At 38.5% G+C, this 23,920-nt stretch overlaps 1 protein-coding gene across 1 annotated transcript in view; it reads left to right on the top strand.

Annotated features, from left to right (window-relative positions):
* The window catches only part of WBP4 (WW domain binding protein 4), a 26,333-nt gene extending 6,236 nt beyond the window's left edge, over positions 1 to 20,097 (top strand). The window contains exons 2-10 of the mRNA XM_009275712.1: positions 6,056 to 6,128; positions 7,611 to 7,673; positions 7,772 to 7,895; positions 8,694 to 8,924; positions 9,824 to 9,879; positions 12,991 to 13,057; positions 15,222 to 15,379; positions 16,395 to 16,630; positions 19,092 to 20,097. Coding sequence (XP_009273987.1) covers positions 6,056 to 6,128; positions 7,611 to 7,673; positions 7,772 to 7,895; positions 8,694 to 8,924; positions 9,824 to 9,879; positions 12,991 to 13,057; positions 15,222 to 15,379; positions 16,395 to 16,630; positions 19,092 to 19,299 — 1,216 coding nt within the window. The 3' untranslated portion in view covers positions 19,300 to 20,097. The remainder of the gene's footprint in view (positions 1 to 6,055; positions 6,129 to 7,610; positions 7,674 to 7,771; positions 7,896 to 8,693; positions 8,925 to 9,823; positions 9,880 to 12,990; positions 13,058 to 15,221; positions 15,380 to 16,394; positions 16,631 to 19,091) is intronic.
* The last annotated feature ends 3,823 nt before the right edge of the window (positions 20,098 to 23,920 follow it).

Raw genomic sequence — 23,920 nt, 5'->3', positions numbered from 1 at the left:
TGGAAGAAAGCCTCTGTGCCTTGGTTTTGCTGGCCATCGCTACCTCTTTTAAGTGTTTAATCAGAAAATTTGTGTTAATATCTGACTACATTTGCGGGGGGTAAAAATCCAAGCTTTGGTCTTTGTTAAGTGAGAATGTCATACGAATGGCATTTGCTCGTTTCTGTTACTTTTCAAGATATCCTAACTTCCCTGCTGGAAAAAAAAAAATCTTAACCTGATCAAAAATTTCTTTAGCCATCCTTCTGTGGGGAAGTATTTGATGGTTAGGTTGTGTGAGCCTGTCTTGCAGACTGATACTACATACAGCAGCGTTCTTAATTTTAGTTATTGCTAAAATTATACCTGAACAGTTTGTTGACCCAATTTATGTTGCTGGTTTTTTCCTCTCTCTTATAATTCTTATCATATTCTTCCTGACCTAGCCCATATCCTTTTTCTGCATCTACAGCAGCAGACTGCTGCTCTCAGTAGATATCCTTGACTTCAGATATTTAACTTTTGAAGGCTGACTCAGACAGTTCACTTTAGGTTCCCTGTATAAGGAAGGGACAGATATTTAACTTTTGAAGGCTGACTCAGGCAGTTCACTTTAGGTTCCCTGTATAAGAAGCACGCACCTGTGGAGTTCAATTTGCTTCTCAGATGCCTCTTTAGGATGGAAAGAGTGGCATTTTGGAGATGTCAGTCTCAATCTGTTGACATGGAGAACTTGGACAACTCAATATCTCCCTTTTTAGACAACTGAAATTAGGGGAGATGAGGTCCGTTGGAGCTCCATACATGCAGAAGGCTGCCTGCCCTCATATTCGTGTGCATTCTTGTATATTGTTAAAAATATGTGTAGCATTACCTTTCAAGTTACATAATTTACAATTTAGAAAAGAGATCTGGCAAAGCAGATCCATGGAAATGATTTTCTGCACCAATACAGGTTGGACTGAGCAGCTTGTGCGGATTCTGCTGTCTGCTCAGGTTGTCTTGCAGGACATTATGATTGGTATGTTGTTCAGAGGGGGCTAATATAGTAATAAAAAGAAGCAGCCACTCGGGTTGTAAATTAGAATTTACAGAAGGATTGCCAAAAATATAATCGAATTGAAAGCCAGAAGAACGAAACCTGGAAGTTCACAGAACTCCCCTGTTTCATGTACGTGAAACTCCCATCTGGTACTACTCTGTAGGAGCCCGCATATAGATGTATATTCTGTGATATATTAGAAGATCAACAAGCTAAGGTTAGGTAGAAGGACACCCCCGTATACTAGGTGTGTCAGGGATGCTTTTTTCTTGAGTCCTTATTTTTAAATACCCTTTTTTTAAAAATAAATATTAAGGGCACGTATTTAAGAAGAGTTTTTAGGGTAGGATCAGTGCACTATGAATGAATAGAGTTGCTGTGAATTATTTGGGAGTGTGGGTCGTTAGGGCCATGGCACTGGCACCTACTTAATGGTCCATGAAAACCCTTTCCTTTTTGGCCTCCTTCCCTACCGATTTTAGCGTTGCATTCTTAGGTCTTGCCAATACTGGGATATTTGAATTAGAATTACCTGTTCTGGAATGGCTTCCCATGTGGAGGGTCTATTGTGAAATAGATGTGATTTTTTTCTTTCGTTCTTTCTACTTGCTTACATTACAGAAGTATTATTTCTCTTTAGAAGTACACAGTATTCCCAAATACAATTTATTACTATTTCTGAATACTATGTCCTGTTGAGTGGCTGTTCCCTTCTCCCCCCCCCCCCCCCAGCCACAATAGCTAATCTGAATTCATTTCCCTGTGTAGTCAAGAACTTGAATCTGTGTATTTCTTACTTCACACATCTGTATTCAAGAAGATGATGTACGCACAAGCTGTTCAGTGCTCAAACGTGCAGAAAGCTGGAAGATACTAACTTTGTATAAAGTCTTCAGAGGTTGTAGATATTAAAACCAAAGAAGACTGCTGAGCATGTGTATGATGTTTTTTAGGCTGAAGGCTTATAATTTGGACAGATATATCCCTGATACAACCCCCCGGCATCCCTGCCAAATTTCAAGTCTGGTGTTTTAGAACAGAGCTATTCAAAGCAAATGCTTCCAGATTTTGTTTGCATGGCCAAATTATTTTTTTCTTGTATTCAGAACCACCTGAAACAGTTGTTTATGGTTTTTTTTCCCTTCCCCCCCACCTTTTAATTTTGGCCAGTATGTGGTAAGAACCAAACCCTCCAGCCCAGTCCCAAAGTAAAATTTGGCAAAGCTGTCTCAGCTGAAGATAGCTTCTTTATGAGGGTTTCTTAAGCTTCCCTATATAAGGAAGGCTGACTGCACCACCTGTTAAAAGATTAATAATACTGTGAGTTGTTAGGAGAAGCAGCTCGCATGTTGACAGTTCGGGACCCTGGACTCCCGTGCTGCTGGAGTTACTCCATGGGTTGCTTCCCGAATGTTGTTGACAGAACCTGTCCCCTTCGTGTGCTCCCAAACACGTGGTTCACGTGCAGTAGGCATGCGTAACCCGGCCATTGCAGCACAGGCTGTGTGATTCTCATGGCTCAAGAAATGAATTATGCGAAGTAAAAATACCTGAGTTATGGCGTTTTCTCTCCGAGTTTAAGCATTTTCATACCTTTTGAAACAGTGAATGTGGCAGGCGCTGTTAATGCAGAGTTGCTACTTGTTCTTCTCCATCTTCTCACTCCCTCTGAAGTTTTAAATGAATTTCAGAAGTCTGAAAATGGTTTTAACATTGATGCTATTTGCACTCTACAGCTGTTTGCAGCAAAGAGTGTGTCATTTCATTAAAGTTTCAAGGAAACAGTTTGATGTTCACTCCCTCTTTTTCCCTCCTTCCCCTTTAGCCCTCTGAACTGTTGCACATTCTGCCCCTGAGTGGTTTGACCAGTAAAAGTTGAAAGAAAATCACTGTTCTTTAGGAGACACAAATTTCTTGCAAGTTAGTACAGGATTTCCAACTCTGGCTGGAAGTTTACAGCAGTTTGTCCAGAAGTTGCCTAGTACCCATCTGTATCGGCGCCGCTCTGTTCCCGTGTGCCCGGTAGCAGGTTGCCAAGCTGACTTGCTCAGCCAGCTCTGGAAAATCGGGCTCTGAGTGGACTTTGTCAGAACCCTTCCCGGGAGGTAGAGCTTCACAGTAAAACTTGCACACCTCTCGGGGTCTGTGTCGCCAAGCTCCTGTTTGGATAGCCACACCTGGGTAAATGTGTACAGTGCTGAACCTCAACCCTGCAAACCTGGACAAGCCAGACTTGATGCACTCTGGACTGTCTCTTCTTTTCAGTGAAGGGAAGAAAGGTAGTTGTGGTGGTGATGGCTAGCTGGTCAGCTTTTCTGGTCCTTAGCAGGTTGGCCCAGCTGTAAAGCTAAGAACAAGAATCAACCTTAACTTTACTGATGTACGTGCAGACAGAAGATAAGGAGTCTTAAAACCTGTACCGTTTTGACTGCAATGACTTTTTAAAATAACTATGTTTCCCTTGATTTGTACACAATTATTGAAGTATGAAAGACCTCTGTACCACTTTAACAGCATTTACTCTCAAACCTGTATTTGGCAGATTAATAAAATAATTACATACTTAAACATTGTCATCGATCTGGATTAACTTTCAGGCTTGTGACCGGAGCCTGTGAAGCACTTGCATCTCACTGAAGTGGGGTCTCGCTTCAGTTGCTGCTCCTTTCCAAACACTCCTCTTTGGTTTGCTCTCATTGCAGCACCGTTGTGCTTTGCAGGCTCCATCATTGTTACAATGGCAGATGTTATTTGGGGGATATTTCAGCTGAGCTTACTCTTTTTTTGAGTGGTATGAACTCAAGTGGAAAATCTTTAAGAGAATTGCTCAGCGTATAACACTCCTCATGCTCATAAGTCACAGAATCAGGACCGTAATTTACACAATTAACTTCATTAATCATGAAATGCAGGATTTAAGGTTCCCAGGATATCAGGTCTTCTGCACAACATTTATTTTATATGTAACAACAGAAAGCCAGCTCTAATCTTTATCAAAACCGATAGGAGATAAGACAAAAGGCTTCTGTCGTCAAGACCTGGATTTGTACTTAAGCCCCAGGTGTGCCCTCAGGTTCTCCAGCACGATTAGTCTGTGTGTAGCTACAGTGGCTTGCGACAGATGTGATGTCCAGTAGCGTTTAGGAAAGAAATCAGTGGAAAATATAGCTGTGAAAATACAGCTCATCGCACTCTCAGGTCTTGACTTTTGGTGGGTGCAGCTGTACAGTCATAATTTTAGCACTTGCACTTGATTCTGTTGAAGAGAAAGAGCCAGCCCCGTTAGGTTAAACTTGGAAATACACAGATGTTCTCGCACCTCTGAAAGATGCAGTGAGGCTCTCTTACAATTTATGTGTTTTCTGTCAGAATTGGTCCATTGCCTTAGGAAGGTTAACCCAGCTTTTAGCTGGAGATTTTTCTTAGAGGATGTCGAAGGACTTAGAGACAATTTAGGAACTGTAGCTCAAATAGGAAAAAGGGCCTCAAGGTATTTCTGAGCTCTGAATTTCTCCCTCCCACTCAGCTGGTTTTCCAGCCGGAGTGTTTGATTTCCCAGGCTTTGGCCCTAGCACGTTCTGATATATAAATCTCAAAAGCCTTTTAATTAAATGTGTGACTAAGTAATCACCCAGTTTTAAAGTACACCATTTAGGGATGAGCAGATTTCTGTTTAAACAGGGGGAAGCCCAGCTGCTTCTTTCTACCTTTCCAGAAAATTGCTTGAAAAGCTGCATGTTGCTAACACAGTACTGCTTATAGGTGGATGTATTTTTGCAGAGCATATCCTTCATACTTACACTTTTAAAGAATCGTAGCCTCTTAGAAATTGTATTTTTACATTAAGCACTGGTAGGAGAGCGCATTTTGGTATCTGCTTAAATTTTAAGAGTTGAGTCAATCAGGTCTGTTTCTGTTACGAAAGACCTGCTCGCACATATCATAAGGTTTGAGGGTGCTGTCGTTATGCATGGAAGAAGTTTTGGTTTTATTGAATAAAAATGTCAGGAAGTATTTTCCTTGAACTCTGTACTTTGATCTTCAGACGGAAGGCAAAGATTCATTTTTTGGACTGATCTTTTTCTAATGTTCTTAGTGTAATCTTGAATTGGTTTTGTTTTCGTCCCTCATTCTTTTTCATTTTAACTTAAAAACATAGAAGTCTGTTGCTGGAATGTGTTCTGTTGAACCAAAGCATTGCATCTGTTGCTGCAAGCCAACAAGAAATGGAATTACTTCTGCACAAGCCTCATCTGGCATTAGAAAGCGTTTTTTGATGAAGAAACAGCCATTGGAGGGGTTGTTTGTTTTATTGTTAAATACTGTTATGTACTAACTTTTGAGCTCCAAAGAGTTTTCCCCAAGATTCCTCGCACATATGCAACTTATCTAAATTGCATGGTTCAGAAATACTCACGTTTTTACAGTGAAACATCCGAACAATTTACTGCTGTGTCTGTGACCCCACAGGTCAGAATCTGTTCTAGGATTCCCCACAGTAGCTCACATGGTCCAGAACTGCACCTTTGTGTTGCTAAGCTCATTGCATACAGTATCCAAAGTAGACTTTGACATTAAATCTGAAGTTTTACACTTAGAAACATTTATTGTATGCATTTTTATGAAGAATAGTGCAAGTTGCACTTTTCTGACAGTTCTGTGTTTAATAACGGTATCTGGAGCTGCTTGTTTATCTCCGGCTTGCTTTGTCTTGTATTTCTAGTTCTTACAGCATCACCTCCATTGTAAACATTTTGCAGTCTTCAGGGGTCAGATGGGCACAATCCCAATACTGAACTGTGCTTTATGGGACACAGTAGTCAATATAGCTACTCTTGCTTGCTCCCCACACTTTGTTTGAAACAAAAAAAAGAAAGAAAAGCAAACTCTTAGCACTCGATCACCCAAAGAAGACTAAATGTAGTTTCTGAAAAAAGATAAATATAGATATAGATATAAAAAAAAAAAAAAAACCACCCTGTGGCTTTGATTATTGTTTCAGATGATACATCTTTTTTTTTTTTCTCTCCCTAGGGCCGATTACTGGAAATCTCAGCCAAAAAAATTCTGCGATTACTGCAAGTGCTGGATAGCAGACAACAGACCTGTACGATGGTCTACTGTACTATGTCAATGATTCTGAAATACTAGGAATTTGAATTACAGGCTTTTAACATCACTTTTGATACTAATCTCTTGATGCATGAAATTTGTGGTTTAAAAATGCCTTTGTAAGACTTGTGATATTTAAAATATATTACGTGAGAGCCAGATACTGCATACAAGATGGTGTGTGCTGTTCTCCTTGGCAGTACAGATAAGAACTAAAATATCTGACCCTGCTTTTTCTTCAGGTTCTGTAACTTCACATTTGATCTGTCTTGAAACTTTGTCCGCACCTGTATGCAAGTAGAAAGCAAAACCTGGCATATGTGCTGTTAGGGAGGCCTGGTACAGCCAGCGCTCTAAGCGTTTAAAGCAGGTTTCTTTCATTTCACACAGCCCATAGAAACATTACTGTGTTACAGAAAGGTAACTTGCAGATGCCTTTTGTAGACTACTGGACCCATTGGTTTCTTACTTAGACTAAGTTTTGCATTCCTGACTCGATGCCGGGGTACTCCCGGAGTTGAGCTTCATCTGGCTTACAGTTAGATACCTGCAGTTCAGAATGACAAATCTGAGCTAATCGGTTTAGGTTTCTTCTTGTAGTCAGTGAAGAGAAATACACATTAAAGGGGGGGATTTGGGTAACTTGTAAAGCCTGTCTTTAAATGAGATGAATCATCCCCTGGATGTGCATCCTCTGCACATCGGTTTGTGCAAAGAAATTCTAGGGTTACTAGGTCAGGCTTAGGCACCTAACATTTGAACGCCTAAACAAGCTCAGATATTTTTTGTGAGAACCACATGAGGCCTTCCACTGTTGTACCTGTAGAGCTTCTGAACTCCTTCCAGTTCCTACTGGCTTCAGTCTTTCTGGCAGCTTTTTGGCTTGCAGACTATTCTGTTGTCCTCAGTTACCCAACTCTCCCACCTTGCCTTTTCCTCTCTCTCTCTCAGATTTGTGGACCTGCAGACTAGTTTAAGTTCATGGGATATTTGTGGAGCACAGCATAATCTAATTAAGGACCATAGCTAATATTTGGGACTCTAAATAAGCCATATGGTTTTTAAAAGTTTGCATGAAAACAGAGAGGGTAAAAAAAAAAAATCAAGGGATGATACTTGGAAGGATAGCATGGAGAGGGAGCCCAGATTCCCTGTTACTTGTCTAATCTGTGTGCTGAACAGTATTATTTGAAAAATTTTAAATCTTATACATACAGGCTATGAAATTTTATTATACCATTTTGGAGTGTTACTGAGTGTTACTGATTTTTCATAATTTCTATGTTGAGTGTTTCTCAGTGTTCCTGAATTCCTGTAGCCATTTTATAGCTATAGTGTTTGCTGAAAGTGTTTCAGAACAGGTTACATTTAGGCTTGTTCAACTCAGTTTAGTCTAACTAAATTTTAACTAACTAAAATTAACTAAATTAGAATTGTATAATACATATTATTTTTCTTGTTTTTTCTCACTTTTAAGAGCATTGAGTTTCATGAAAGAGGAAAGAATCATAAAGAAAATGTGGCAAAAAGAATTAGTGAGGTAACTCAAATACCTTATTTGCACAAATACTTATTTTTAATCTCTTTCATTATCAGACTTGTTTAATTTATGGTCTTGGGTTTTTTGTTTTGTTTTAGATTAAAAAGAAAAGCTTGGACAAAGCAAAAGAAGAAGAAAACATGTCAAAAGAATTTGCAGCAATGGAGGAGGCTGCAATGAAAGCATATCAAGAGGATTTGAAAAGGCTTGGAATTAAGCCAGGTAGTTCATATAGCTGCCAAAGGATTAAAAACAGAATTGAAAGAATATTGAATAGGAATGTTTTTTCTTAAATTAGGTTTTAGGAACATGAGAGGAGGCCTCCAGGACTGTGTTTGCTCATTAAAAAAAAAAAAAAGGAGTCTGCAAATTGCCAGTAGTAGAAATTGCAGTACGGAATGTTTTTAGCTACGGTGTCCTCTGGTCCATGGAACAATCCAATTTGGAGTAGAAAAATGAAACAATATGGTAACAAAAAATAGGCTGTAGTTGGTGCTTTGAATCAGCAGTGCCGCTTCCCTTAGTTAATTTTATGTTTCATTTTTGCCGGTTGGAGACAAAGTTCCTATTGAGTAGGAGAGGTTGGGTTCCCACTGGTGTCAAACAGTGGAGATGAGAATCTCCTACTCAGCTTGCAGTTCAGCAAGTACCTTTGTTCTGTCCATGTAAAGGCATTATCCTTTTAAAAAAATTTGTAGTTTCAAGCTCCTTTAGAAGCTATCTTTTTCATAACTCTCTTAGTTTCTTTTTTGTTGTTTAGTTAGAGCTCATTGGTCCTTACGGTTTTTCTCTTTATGTTACTCATCTTTTGATATTTGGACTTTCTTATGACACTATCGTATTGCTACAATGCAAGATTCTTTGAATATAATCTTTTAAGTTTAGCTGCTATGACCATAATACTAATGAGTGAAAGTACTCTTAAGAACAAAATTTTCTGTTTGCTGTTGCTCAGGAGTGACTAATGTTTAAGCTCAGATTATTACTCTTTTTTTAAAAGACAGTATTATTTTCTTTAAGATGATGTAGGTCCCAGTTCGACACAGAGTAAAACACAGAGTACCACAGTGGAAACTAAAGGAAAGCAAGAAAAGAAAGAAAAGAAAGAGAAGAAGGAAAAGAAGGAAAAGAAAGAAAAGAAGAAAAAGACACCTCAGGACACCTCAATGCCGCCAAAAATTGAAACAAAGGAGTGGGTGCAAGGATTTTCTCCCGAAGGCTATACATATTACTACAACACAAAAACAGGAGGTAAAAACTAATGAGGAGCAAATGCAGATATAGTTATTGGATATAAGTGAGAAAAGACTACCTGCATTTCTTTACTCTTCTGCTCTCTCAGTAGTGAGCTGATTATTAAAATGTGAACAATTAGATGGAGTTTTGATATTTAACGTTCAAGGCTTAGGCATCCAGAACTTTAGACTGGTTTTGATGTCTGTTAATAATGGGAGAATGCAGTAATTCCACAGTTTCTGGAAATGTTTAGCCTTTCAGAGGTTAAGTATACAAAAGATAGCTGTGTTCTTCCTAAAGAAGCTTTCTTATCAGGAATGTGAAATAAATTGATTGTGCCCAAGTAAATGAGAGCAGTTACGGATTGCTGTCTGATTGTTTCTTTCCACATTTACAGGATTTATCTAACTGACTGACTTCTGTTGAGGAGCTATGTGTTATGATCTACTTTAGAGCATAAAAGCAACCCTCTTTTATGATTAATGAGATTGTTACGAACTGTTTCTTATAAGTTTAAGGATTGACATTAGTAATTACGGTAGTCTTTCCTCATACAAGATAACTTCCAAAAGATAAAAATCTTGTGTGTTTAGTTTCCTCTGGCCTATGCTACCATTTAAAAAACAAACACCTTTTTTGTACCAAAATTCCAGTATCTGTGTATCAGCTGTAGTTTAATAGAGTCTGGAAGATGGTTAGTCCCGCTAAAGCCAACTGTAATTATGATACATTGATTTATTGTTCCTACCTTAGTTTGATCAAGGATGATTTTTATATTCCAGTGAGGTATATCTGTATTACTTGTTTGTACATGTGCATACATCAGTGTCATACCCTTTAGATCTGTTTTTTCTAAATATTATTAAATATAAACAGGATTGAATGATGTGTGAAACATGTTTTTGTTTTTTAAGAATCACAGTGGGAGAAACCTAAAGGATTCCAAGGCAACTCTCAAAACTCACAAACGGTAATAAAATACTGTTATTCATACTTTCCTTTGTCCTTGTAAACACTTACCAGAAATAAGCTAAGCAATTTGCAAGTCCTCTGCAGAAGAGAAATTGTTTGCTTTTAGTAAACTTAGGAAAACGTAACCTGAATGTATGGAATGTTTTATGATATACTTGATGAAAACTGAAATTTTGCTATACAAATCTTTTTTGGCTAACTTGTTTATCAAGGGAAGAGCAGCGATAGTGGTGGTTGTGTTTTTACAGAATATGCTTTTTTGATGCTTCAGCCCATAAAATGGAAAGCTTTTGGGAAATTCTGAATAAATTCAGAACTTACACATCTGAAATAGTTAAGACTCCTTTATCTTAGGAAACACTGAGATTGGTCAGGTAGTAAAAAAAAAAGTGCCTATTTTTTGTGTTTGCGTTACGGTACGGTTATGTGATAATTTGTCTTTTTCATGGACTTCTTATGGTCATGGAACCTATGTGCAAGCAATCTTTTAGAGTAATACTTTATTTTCCTTATTTAAGGCACCAGAAAACTTGCAAAATAGTCCAAAGGCAGATTTATTATTATTATTAATGGGCTTTCCCCTGATACCACTCCAGGATTTTTGTGCTTCACAACGTTAAAAATAGGATTTTCACAACACTCCTGTGAAGTGATGTTACGTTTCCCCATTTTCAAGATAGGTGTCATAGGTACAGCATGATTTAAAGTCAGTGTTGTTTGCTAATGTTGGATTTTATGTTAGAGATCAAAAAAGCCTGGCTTTTTCAGAGTGCTTGACATTCTGTAGCTCTATATTGTCACATTTGAGAGGGTAGCCTATGCTTGGTACTAGGTTACTTACAGTCAGAGGAGAAAATGCTTATAATTGTGTATATTTTTAGGCAATTGAATCAATTCACAAAATGCACATGAAGTTTTGTCTGTATTCCATCTTTTGTTAAGGCAGTGTTTTATCTCAAAAATGCAGACTTTTTCCATCCAGTGTTCATTCCCAAGAGACTGCACGCTTTGTGTCAGAGCTGCCCATCACATGCTACTCTGGCTTTCTGATTCCTATATCTTGTAGTTTTGCACAATTTGTTAACCAGCACTTCAACTTTATCTTTTCAGTCAAGGCATAGCTTTGCAGTATTTATCAGCCAGTCTTACTGTAGCCTTCCACTGGAAGAGGTAGTCCTGTGACTAATCTTGTATGGTCCTTGGTGCATATTTGCCCTGACACTGAACTAGTTCAGGGAGTGAAGACATCAGAGTTTAGGTTAGTGCTTTGTGGGCTTATGTCCTTGCATCAGCTCTCTGGGTAATCTGAGAAGTGCTGGTGCGGGGAGAGCAGATGGAGGAGAGAAGGAGCTCCCTTCTTGGCAACAATTTGAAGTTAGCTCATCTCAGCTATATCATAAACACACACCTTCAGCCTCAGATATCTCTCTAATGCCACATGGCTGTATTTTGCCATTCCTCCCTCACCCTGCTTGGTGACTTTGTGGTGTCTTGAGTTATTTTTGCTATTGCTAAAAAAAAAGCATTTGATCGCTCCCTTATTTAGTCTGAGCTAAAGATATTGGGAACGTTCGAGATCTCTAACAAGGACTCACTCTGCCCAGAAATTAAAGGGCATGCTTGCAATATGTAGTGCAAGTGAGATTCACAGGCCCTCCTTGTTTTACAGCATGTTGTTAGCTTGCTGCTCAGACTTCGTAAGAGGTGGAGAGAACAGAGTAATGAAAAGACATGTTGAAGACTACCTACAACTTCGGTTAGATTGACATCATGCCTGTTAGCATTTATGCAGTAGGATACTCAGTGTGCCTGATGTCAAATATCTGCTGAAAACCTCTAAGAACCAAGTCTAAAATGTTCAGGATCTAACTCTAACAAAAAGGGCAGTTTGTACTTAAGACTAGCCTTTTGTCCTCTTTCTACTTACATAAAATAAATTTGCCTTTTGCTTCTTTTGTTGAAACTAGCACACTGAAACTTTTGAGAGCAAAACCTTGAGGAAACTTGCTCACTGAAGGCTTTCTTGCTTTTTGCCTGCTCTGAACCTACTGATACAATTTTTCTGTTTCATATATAGCTTTCTATAGAGCAGGTGTGAGAACTTTTAACTCCTGATTTTTTTGTGTTTTTTAAAAAAGCACAAAGTTTTAATAATAGAGTATTAAGCAAATGCATAGGTATGTGTGTGCAGAAGCCTATCTAGGGGTGTGTGTGTATATGTGTACACATAGAGACATTTATTAATGCAAAAATCATGTATGGTGAAGCTGCATAGAAGTTCTGCTCGGTACAGGGGAATGGGCAGTGTTAGTACTTAGGAGCTGTGAAGTGGTGTATGTGTAAGTGTTGATGAAAATCAGGTTCTTAAGGAAGATGTTAAGTCACGTGTAATGACTGATTATCTAGCTGTGGCTGATTCTGCAAAAGATCTTTATTTTAATTACACATCCACAAAAGACATAACCAGCAACTTCTGCCACATTTCATATGTATTTATTAATTAGTAGGGAAAAACAGTGCTTTGTTGAAATCGGTGCTTTACTCAGTAAGTAAAGGCATGCATTCCTGCAAAGCTTGCTTCTGCAATACTTTTGGTGAAGATCTATTTTGGAACAAATTTTAGAAGTTTCGGGTTTGTTTGCTTATGTTTAATTTGTGATAGTATTTATTGGTACTGTTTTTGTATAGCCCTCACAAAACCCTGAGTCTTCCAGAGAAATTTTTTCTTGGTCTCTACTGAAGACAATGACAAAAAATAGGAAATGTCAATTTCAGGTGTGAATGCTTTGCAAAATAAAAACCATGTAAAATAATGGCTTTTATGGCTTTTATCATAATTTGAACGGTATGGCAACCTTCACTATACTGTCTCATACTAATTATCCACTGTTTGAAAAAATTGTCTGTGCATTTGTGGTACATTTAAGTTAAGCAATTCAATCTCATTTGAGTCAAAGGGGATACTTTCTAACAACTTCAGGGGTTCAAGCTTTAAAACAGTAAAATTATCATGAAAAAAAATACTCAAGGGTTGAATAGTCTTATAAGTGATGCTTTGGCTGATCCTTAAAACTCTCTTTTTTAATTAGCTCCTGAATCTTTTTCTCAGGCAGCAGAGTGGGTAGAAGGTGTCACTGAAGATGGTCATACCTATTACTATAACACACAAACAGGAGGTAAGGAGAGCTTGTTTTCCAGTTAAGCTGTTTCAGAAGAGAGGGTTTTCAGAGCAGCATTTTATTTTGCAAATAACTGCATTTTAAGGCCATTACTGAGTTTTGTATTTTTTAATCTGTTACCTTAGTTGAAATATACTTGTTGCTTAAGTCAATGCTGGCTTTATAGCTGTATTGTCAGTGTGTATGCATTTGTGCTTCATAGGTTTTTTTAGACATTCAACTTGTAACTCTAAAATATGGGTGGTTCTTCTCTACATATATATTGAAATTACAGTTTGGAAACCAGAAAGGGGCAGGATTTTGTTTTCACAAGTATGTAGGACTGAATAAGAATCTCCTAAACTTTTCCTCTTGCTGACATAGCGTTGATAAGAGAGTCCAGACTCTTACCTCCTACTTCTTTTCCCCGTTTTTTTCCTACATGGGGAACTTTGTGGTAACTCCCCCAGAGCAGGCATCTGTTTTCTAAATCTGTTTGAATCATTTTAAGGTCAATGATGCCTCTCTGGAGAGCAAGTGATTTTATGCTGGCTATGAGTTTTCCTTCTGCTGTTGGGTATGAAGTGGCATTCCTGACGATGCCAAGAATAGAAAAAAAAACCCAAAACCTTTCCGTTTTTCAGCATGCCACTCCCCTGCTCAAATGATTTGCGATTTTTTTTTTTTCTTTTGAGAGTTTTCCTTCTGCTGTTGGGTATGAAGTGGCATTCCTGACGATGCCAAGAATAGAAAAAAAAACCCAAAACCTTTCCGTTTTTCAGCATGCCACTCCCCTGCTCAAATGATTTGCGATTTTTTTTTTTTTTCTTTTGAAAGGGAAATGAGATGCTGGTTATTTTTAAACATTGCCTTGTAAGTTCAGATACATTTTATGCCTTTGGTTGTATTGTTTTTTAAAGTTCTTCATGGACACATGACACTCGTGAAGAATGTCTTTGTAATCATTGTATTTGGTAAAATTTTGGCTTGTGAGATTTTAAAGCGATCCCTTACTTTTACATAGCTGCAAGTATCTTGGAAACGCTTGAAAATTACTTGTCAGTTCTGTTAACGCTAATCCCATCCTCTGAAGACAAGACAAATTGTTAACCGAGGAGACTGATCGTAGTGTCTCATCTGAAGCATGTAACTTAAGAGGCCGGTATCTCTAGGCTTAGCTCCTGCTATGAGTCATACTTTGGGAGGCTGCACCTTACTCCACTGGCTATATGTGACACCTAGGAAAGTGAACTTTCTCAGTTACTGGTCTAAAGCTACATGACAGCAGTACCCTTAAGAGACTGGTTTGTTTGTTCAAAGCCACTCGTTGCCAGTCTTACACCTTTACTTCTTCAAGATACATCTAGAAGCATACCTGTTAAACGTTGTTTTCAGTTAGGGTTTTCTTTGGAAATAGATAAAATAATTGGAAAAATAGTAGGTTTATTACATTTGAAAGCTTAAATAAAATTATAGATTGAAAGTTGGTGTACTTTTGCCTTATTGTTACTAAAAGCAGTTTTAAGACCACTGAGTCAACTTTTATTTAAATATTTCCTCTCAATATATTTGCTGGAATACTACCTTCTCATTGAAAATGAGGTCATATCCTGTAGATACTTTCATGTCTTTTCAGAATAGTGTTTGTATTTCCTTGTTTACTTGACAGCTCTTTAATTTTAGAGATCTAAATTAGAGATTTAATTTAGAGACCTAATGTTACTGAGCCAAGTAGCACAGGGAAGGGGTTTATCTGCCTGGAGAGCTGAGGCTTGCAGTTAGTGTTCTTTACCTTATCCTGTCTTCGTAATCAACGGACAACTCAAATCAAATAGGCACCTCTAGAGGGCAGTTTGTCTGTCCTGTGTTAGGATGAGAGGGACCACAGTCTTGTGGACTGCAGTTTACTGTGCATGATATTTTTCTTAAGCGCTAATTATGACAAGCTTTATCAACAGTGAACTCAGCTGTCATGACAGTATCTCGGCTGAGAAGTGAAACGTTATCTTTCTGATTATGTTTACTAAAACAAACATACCGAACAAAGGCAAAAGCCTGGTGCTAAATTATTTGCTGTATTTTTGCATAAGGCAGCACTGCTTCTGAAAGGTAATGTTGTCAAAGCAGTAACAGATCAGAATTAAAAACATAAATAATGTGGTTATTCAAATATCTTGGACAGTATCCACGTGGGAGAAACCGGATGGTTTTGTTTCATCTTCAAATAAGAGTCAACGTGAGAAGCATTCTGAAGAGCTTGCAGAAACAGATTCCAAAGCGTCTGAATCAGACTCGGAAGATAGTGAAAATGAAGCACGGAGTTCAGAAACAAAGTTTAAGGTAAGTTCTCTCTTCAGATTTATTTTACATACAGTATTAATTTTCTAGCATAAGATGATTTATCTTTTCTCTCTTGTGATAGGCTGTACTCATTGTAATGAGGTTAAACCATATGAGTCAAAGTAGAAGTTTGCGCTTGTTTGAATAGTAAAATGAATCTTTATTCAGTTATTTGGCCCATTAGTGGCACTGTTCCAGAATAGAAAGCATCATCTTTCCTTCAGCCCACCAGAAGTAGATTGAATTCTGCAGGAAATGTGATGTTCTCTGAGAAAGGTCACTGTCATCTCTCTGAAATAATCCACAAAATGATTTGGGTTTCAGTGTGAGGATGAGACTTCTAACCTTCATTGGTAAATGTGACTGCCAAGAGACCTTCAGGGAATGCCTTTGACTGAAAATGACATGGTTGTAGTTTCCTTATTAATTGAGAAAAACATTAGCAGCACATGGTACAAAACCTGTATCAATTATATATTTTTGTCTTTAGATTTAAAACTTAAAGGGTGTGATTATGCCTCTGGTTGGGTCAGATGTTGTTTCTGAAACTGGTAGTTCAGAACACACAGAGACAGTTTAAATGTAAAATGTATTCATAGACAGGTGTTAATTCTAAAATATATATTTTTCTATCGTGCATCATTATAAACTACTACTAGTAAAGTGTGTGTATCTACATGCATTGAATTTTTGCCTCTTTCTGTTTTTTTTAAACATGCTAAGCTTTGTTTTTAAGTAAGTTTTTATTGCCTACTCCTTGCTAACTTCAGCCTTGATAGATGGGATTTTCCAACTTTAACTTTTTGTAACATTTAAGATTTTTTTCAACTCTGCATGCGATGAAAGCTCAAGGAGAGAAATTTAAAGATTTTTTTACAGTATGAGTTTATTGTTTCAAGTTACTCTTGGTTGAAAAGTATGAATAGTAGATAATAGTAAATAGAAGATGTAAAATAAAGCTACATTGTGTTTTTATTTAGGCATTTTTGCTTAAGGTGGGTTTTTTCCTCTTTAGAGGAAAGGAGGTAATGGTGAAGAATCAGAGGAAGGGAAAAAATCTCCCAAAGCTAAAAAGTTAAGTCCTTACGGGAAATGGAGAGAAGTTAAGCCAGAAGAAACTGTTGATAAAGAGGGGAGTACGTCAGCTTCCCAAGAAACCTCCAGTGATGCACCTAACAAGACCAACCCGTACGGAAAATGGAAAGCAATTAAGGAAGAAGAAGAAGAAGAAGGAGGAGAGGAAGAACCATGGTGAGGATCTTTCTGCCGTAGTTATTTTCATAATATTTGTTTCCAGAATACTTGTTTTCAGAGCTGAAGCTTTTTCTGCTGAATTCTAGCAGAATTAGCACAGCAGTGATTGGAAACGTAGCCCAAATACAGTTCTTTCCGCAGTGATTATTTTAGGTAATAGCTCTCCATGACAGATAGTGGTGGTGTTTTGGTTTTAGTGTAGAAGTTCACCATGAGTACAAAGTCAATTAAAGTGATTTAAGGGATAGTTGTCATCATCATTTTTCTCGGAGGCTGAGTATCAACTGTTTAAATGTACTTACTCTAAGCTTATGTTCCTTAACATTGCCTCCTTCAACAATCTGGTTCAGCTGCCTCAGGAGCTCTTGTGACTGTTTTTTCAACTGCTTCCAGCTTTGGAACAGCATAGGCAGCTTTCTCAGGGCCTCTAGCTTCCAGGCTAAATTCTGTTTCTTTCTGATGAGTAATTAGTTGGGCTAACTCTGCCTGGAGTTCAAGATCTATCTTGATCTTCCAGGGCCAGCAGCAACCTGATCTTGATTGTACTGGGTTAGCATTGCTTTGAATTCCTTCCCTGTGGGATCAATAGTTGCTGACATAATGAGTATGCTTTTTTAGACTCCGAGCCATTTCTACCCAAGCCCCGTATGTTTGGCTGAGTTACTTCCACAAGCAGTGAATTATTTCTCACTTTGTGGTGTTGTACTGACTCTAACTGTTCACTTGAAGGACACAGCCTAAAAGACACTTCAGATTTTTTGTCTTACTTTCACCCAGTATTGCAGTACAAGACTTCTGGTTGAACTGTTTTTCTTGTTCCCTAATTTCCCTCATTTGAAAACAAAGTTAAGCAAAAACAAAACAAAATCCACTACAACCTTTTCTGCTGTCACTATGGGTAAGTCCTGGAGGCTCTTATAATGTGGTGTGAGACACTTCCTGTAATGATTTAAATAAGATGAATGACAAAACATGTAATCTAGTTATGCCAATTTTAAATCTGGAAGCTGTCTCTCTCTCCCATGTCCAGCTGATGTACTGCAGATGTTTTCATGATATGCATCTGATCAGGAGGGGTTTTTTTTGTTTTGTTTTACTGCATAATGCCTGAGATGGCTCTTTTTCTTGTGAAGCATGCTGTCTTTTATGGCCAGTTTTTTGTTATGGGGAACTCTATGAATCTGGAAAAATTAGGAGAATGAAATCAGTCTTTTCCCTCATACTCACCCCATTCTCCAGCATTTTAGTTCCAAATTTTTCAGCCGATACAGTTTTGACACTGTTTGAACTAAATTAAGCACTGATACACTTCCTTGGAGATGATAACATCACTTGATCAGTTCATGTAACACCTCCTGTATTGGACCAGCTAACCACTCCTTGACTCCAGAGCTGATAAATTCTTTCAGGTTTTTGGAAAGCACTGTCCAATAAAAAGTGCTTTCAGCTACTGAACCTTATGTCTCAGTCTGTACATTAACACACAGGCTTGATATATACACACATGTAAATGAGACAAATGCAGTTGTTCATTATTTACTTTAAATTGAGACTAGGCACAGTGCCAACCACTTTCAGGAAGTTTACATTTTAGGGATACTGCAGCAGTCGTATTTTCTTGACTTGCAGTCATTCTCATGGCTCTTTTTTGGGTGTTTGAGCTGATCCATATCTTCCTTGAAGCATAGGACCTGAAACTGAGCTGACATCAGACTAACACTCAGTAATACTGAAAGATTTCTTGTATGGATCGGCCAGGAGAACAATGCGTATCTCTTTGCAGTAGTGTTATGCTGGTGTGATTCCTGATGGACTTGTGATTTAGATCATTTTCTGCGAACTGTTTGGTTGTTCTCCATCGTATGTTTGTGCCACAGGTTATTCTTGTAGAATACAGTGTTTTGCTGTTGACTTCCTAAAACCAGTTGGTCATTTTTACACAATGACTTTGATTTGTTCAGATCAGTATTAGCTGTGATCCTGTCCTCCAGAGCTGCTTCTCCCAACTTGGGGTCAGTGGCTGATTTTGTAAGCCTGTTCTCTGTTCTGTCATGCAGACCCTCAAGGACGGACACCTGCAGAAAACTACTCGACAGCATTTTGGCAGTGAACCATTGCTAATTACTCACTGACTACTGTCTTCCAACGTTCTTAGATTTACACACATGCAGCCCTGTTGTCTTTCGCAGGACTGTTTTCATGATGAGTGCTTGGGCCATGGTATAAGCTCTGTAGAGAATGAGGTCTTAGTTTTTTACTTTTCATACCAGCCCACACAGAAGAAACAAAAGAACATGTTTTTTTTCTTGATCCCTGTCATGATGATGATCTTGGCTAGAAGACTGCATCTAGCTCAAAGCTGCTTTGACAAATATGGATGTTACTGTCTGCAGTACACCATGTTGTTTTCTCCATGTAGATTGACCCTTTTATGTTTTCCTCTCCTCTCTTCTCCCAGTGAAAAAGTGGACCTGGAGCTTCCTAGTACAGAGAGTGACAATCTACCACCTCCAGTGCTAGAGGTTCCAGAAGATGCGACACTGATATTTAAAGAGAAGACAGTCACCTCCCTTGGAGACCTGACAGAAGGGGTGCCAACATTTAAAAAGAGGAAATTTGAAAATGGGAAATCTAGAAACTTAAGACAAAGACTAAGTGATCAGTAATACTTAACAAATAATTTTAGATTCTGTTTAAGCTAGAGTGAATCAAAAGTTTAATATTTTAAACAGGCTTTTATAAAGAAAATGTTGGATAGAAATTAAGGATTTATAGGTATTAAAACATATGTGAGTTGTAATATTTTTTTATTTTATTTTGATGTGATTGATTTTGGAATGGAAGTTTGTGTTATATTACTTATGCAATATTGTAAATACATTTGGGTTTTATTTTAACCATGCCATCTAAGTTCAATTTGCTCTATGTATGCTGTTTTAAATACATTGTGTAAGGTTTTTTACTCCTTTTCTAAGTACGGGAGAATGTAGTAATCCTTAATCTGGCAAAAATGATGCAGACCTTTTATTTTTACAGAGGAACTGAATCAATGGCATGTACTAGAGAGTAAAATCATCCCCCAAGATTGTTTTATGTGGAGTAGTTTCCCAACTAATGAGTAAAAAGATTGTGCTTACTAACCTTTGGCTAATCGCTTGCAAAAGAGTAGGTGGTGAGAGTGCCAACATTTCAAATAGATCATCTGAAAGCTGTTTTTAGAGGAGTTAGTCACATCAGTGCCACTCATTTCAAATAATGTTCTGAAAGAAATTATTTGTGTACATGCATGATAAATGTAGTAAACCTCTGCAGAAGATTTAAACCTGTTGAATCTTAACTTTTAGTAACAGCATCAGAGCCACCCCCTGTAGGACTAGATATTTCTGTGGTGTCTTCCTGTTGTATTTTGCTTTACTATTGTCTCTACTTGAATTCTGCTTCCTTTTTACACATCAAGTTTTCTTTTTTTGGTCTTGTTTTCTTTTTGTCTCTTTCCCTGTAAAAAAACAATTGCCTGATATTTTCATGAAAGAATATTCCAAAGACCTGGCCCTGCTACAGCACACAGCACGCTTTTTGAGGCTGATGGGTTTTGTCTGTTGATAAAAGGAGTGCGTTGAATAGTTGCAGTGTTCGCAAAGCTGAGAGGGGCTAAGTGTATTGAAGCTTCATCACTCTCAGTACCATAGGAGAGGAAGGCAAAAGATGGATAAGTAGAGCTGATGGCTGTACTGTCCAAGATGGCTTGGACATTTTCTTAAGGATCGTAGATTTGATGGTGGGATTGGTCTGCATTTAGCATCATCAAGATTCATTGGCTGCGTAAGAATACAGCTACGCTTACTGCTTCTCTAGGTATCAAACAGTGGACCATAAAGGTTCAAATCATGAATCCATTACAAAATATGTCTCTATTTCTAAAGCTCACAATGTTTTGTTCAGGAGAGTCTAAGTCAAAAACAGAGGGTGCAGTTAAGACAGTTGTCAGAGTCCAGCTACGGCAAAATAGAGCTGGTAACTGCTGAGCTTGAACTTCATTGAGAAAACAACTGTTAATCTGTCAGATCAGCGGAGGAAGGAGTACAAGACAGGAAATCTGGTTTATCATGTATTACAAAGGAAGCTGAAGTCCTTTTTTCTGTTCTGCGACGTTTTCTCTGTGTGTAGAAGAGAATTAAGTATTGCATTTAATCTCATGTGTTTCTTTGGCTTAATCAGGGTGGTTATATTTCTTCTGATGTTTGTTTTGAGAAACTTGAAAGTTTCCTGTAATATCTAGCCCTGGATTGTCATTTAGAGATGCAGGATGCGTGCTGGATGCTCTCACAGTCCTAGATGCAGGGATGTACAACGTGTACTCTGCATGAAGGACCTCACATGCAAGGCTGGAACAGAAATGTCCCTTCTACCGAGGAGAGGTTGTCAGGTTTCTTAAAAAGCAGATTTTTCAGGTCTTGTTCTTACTCTTATTTAAACATTACTCCAGCAGCTAGGAGCCTGCTCTAACTTGAAGCCTCCGTGTGTTTGTGACCAGTTTACACTCATTTCCTCCCAACTAACACAAGCATTGCCCTTCAGCTAAGCAGCTTTTCTTCCTCTTGAATCCGTCGCATCTTTTCTGAATCACATAAAGCGTCCTTGTGTGACAGGACCTTCAGTGCTCCACCAGCACTTCTCTTCATCCATTCCAGCCTGAGTTTGCCTAGGCTCAGTGTTCAAGGAAGATGAAGGCCACGTGTGATGTCACTAATACTTCCTTAGCGTATTGGAAATAACTTTTGCTACGTCCCTAAACCACATTAGCCTTTCACATGACTGCATCATGCTGTCTGCCGTGGGTGCCCTGTGATTTGCCCGTACAACTAGCTCTTTCTGCTCCTTTGCCATTGCCAACTGCTGAGTTAACAGCTGATCATGCTTTCCTTTCAAGGATAATTTTTTTTTCTTACAAATTTGTTTTGTACCGCTGTACTCATCCTGCTTCTGTTACTCCAAGCCTAAAGTATATTAATTTCTTTATGATCTCTGTAAAATGATTTTATTGTTTATTAGTACAGTTTTATACAGTAGTATAGTTTTTTTGTGGGCTGCACTTTTAATATCCTCTGAGGAGGACGTCTTTCCTCTTTTAGTGGCGCATCTTTCCTTAAAAATGTTTTGTCCCATTGAAGTGGTCATAGGCAGTGATTTAAGATACCTGTAACTAAATTGCTCAAGCAGATGTCTAAAAACATCTGAAAATAAGTGTTCAAAACTTGTTTCCTTGAGGAGCTGCTGTTAGTTGTAATACGAACCAAAGATCTTTGTCAAGTACTGTGTTTAACGGACAAACCAAAACAAGTATTCACATTACGCAGAAAGATTAAATGTTTTCTTTGTTCACTGCTAGTAAAGTTGGTTTAAGTACGGTAGGCTTGCTTTTGCTGATGTGACTTCTGAAGCCTGCATTTCACAAAGAAATACAGCGCTTCGCTCCCCACTACCTCTGAAAGTCAGTTTGAGGAGAGACCAGTTTATTCTTTGTCCCTAAGTGTAAATTATAATAAGGGCCAGTTGACTCAAATTTGATATATCCAAAGCCACTGTTTAATTTTGCACCGTGCTGTCATTCCTTATCCTTATTGTGTATCTAAACCAAATATTTTCTCTTCTATACAAAAATACTGTCTTGTGTGAGATTTAAGGCAGACGCTGCTTTTCCAGGACATCTGTTCTGCACAGATCTCTCTCCCTTCTGTGCTATCTCCCTGCAAAATCTTCTGCCTTTGGAATTTGCCGTAGGAATCCTCTAGGTATTACCACAGTTACGCTCCTCATCTGCTAATCCTTCCTTGGGCTGCACAGGCTGCTGACAAAGGAATGTTCCTTTTACTGTTTCAGAAGAACAGTGTTTTCAGCAGAAGAGTGTTTTGTTTGCTGACTAACCCATTTTCTGTCACGCTGCATGTTTTTATCTGCTTGCCTGCTTTTATTGCGAGCTCCTTGAGTGAGGACTACATCCTTGGTTTTATAGGCTGTCATAGACATTATTAGCAATATGAGAAGGAGAGTTGGAGAGAAGGGGAGTCACTGCAATTTCTGATGATGATTTCCTTTGTGTGATTTTGAGCATGTCAGTTCACTGCTCTGTATTTTTGTTTCCTTGCCTCATCTTTCACCTGTCTTGTCGGTTTAGAAGAGCTTTGCAGTACAGGATGCTCATCTTTGGTGTGCGTGTTTTTACAGTAGGGCCTGCCTGAAGTTGGTGATGCTTTTAGAAGCAAACATACTGCATATGCTAAAAAAGAAAATTCTTTTCTTGGACCAAAATGATGTTTGTTATGCCAGGACCTGTGCGGAGACCTGCTCGATTTGACCCAGGTTATCGGATAATCCTAGTTCCTATTTAGGCTAAGCCAAATTTTAACCCTTCACCTGGGAATTTGTAGATTGAAATCCAGACTTTCCCAATAGGGTAAAGTTTGTTTTTTGTTTGACCCTCGTAGACAAAATCTGTGCTGCAGCATCATCCAATCCCAATATTCAGATTTAGAAGGTGGGAGGCCTGGTCATGACGTGGATCTGAGTTAAATTCACTAACCTGTGCATGTGTAAAAACATTTCTCGCCCTCCCCCCCCCAATGATGTTATTTCAGTGCATATTTTGGCATCTCAGAAAGGGAGTAAAAAACTTTTCATGCTGCTTGGTTTCCTTGATTTGCTTTTTGAGTTGTGCCTCCCCTTTTTAGAACTTATTATTAGTGTCTTCCTCAAACCGTCTTCCTCCATCTTTCCTATATATGCAAATCTACGTATCACCGCTGTGCCGCGTTTCTAGCGTCCACCTTCACCTTACCCCCTGCGCTACTGAGCTCTCCGGAAAGCTTCACGTTGTCTTACGTAGGCCACCGTGTTTCCAGATCCCAGCTTGTGCCGAGCGCTTCTGCTGCCTGTTTGCGTCATGCCCTGAAGAAGTACAACCTTACCTATTTTCACACAACACGCAAGCTATTTCAAGACCGACTACATGTGCTCTTTTGATTTTCTTGATAGTTCGTTTTCCTGCGACAGATTTCATTCCATTCCTCCTACGGGGTTTGCAGCCCTGAAATCCTTTCGCTTGTTGGTACAAAAGCTGTCTGTCTACCTTCTGCTCTCTGCTGCGGCAACCCTTTGGTTCTGTTTTGTCAGCCGTCTCTCTTCAGTCTCTCTTGTATCTACCTCTTAAGTCCTCTTACCCTCTACCCGCTAAATTATTTAAATTAGAAATCGTGTTAGCCGTTTGTGTGATTAACAAATGTAGCTTTG

The sequence above is a fragment of the Aptenodytes forsteri genome, unplaced genomic scaffold (assembly GCF_000699145.1).
Source record: "Aptenodytes forsteri isolate BGI_AS27 unplaced genomic scaffold, ASM69914v1 Scaffold172, whole genome shotgun sequence".
Taxonomy (NCBI): domain Eukaryota; kingdom Metazoa; phylum Chordata; class Aves; order Sphenisciformes; family Spheniscidae; genus Aptenodytes; species Aptenodytes forsteri.
Note: the sequence above shows the minus strand (reverse complement) of the source record. Positions and strands in the feature narration are given on the sequence as shown.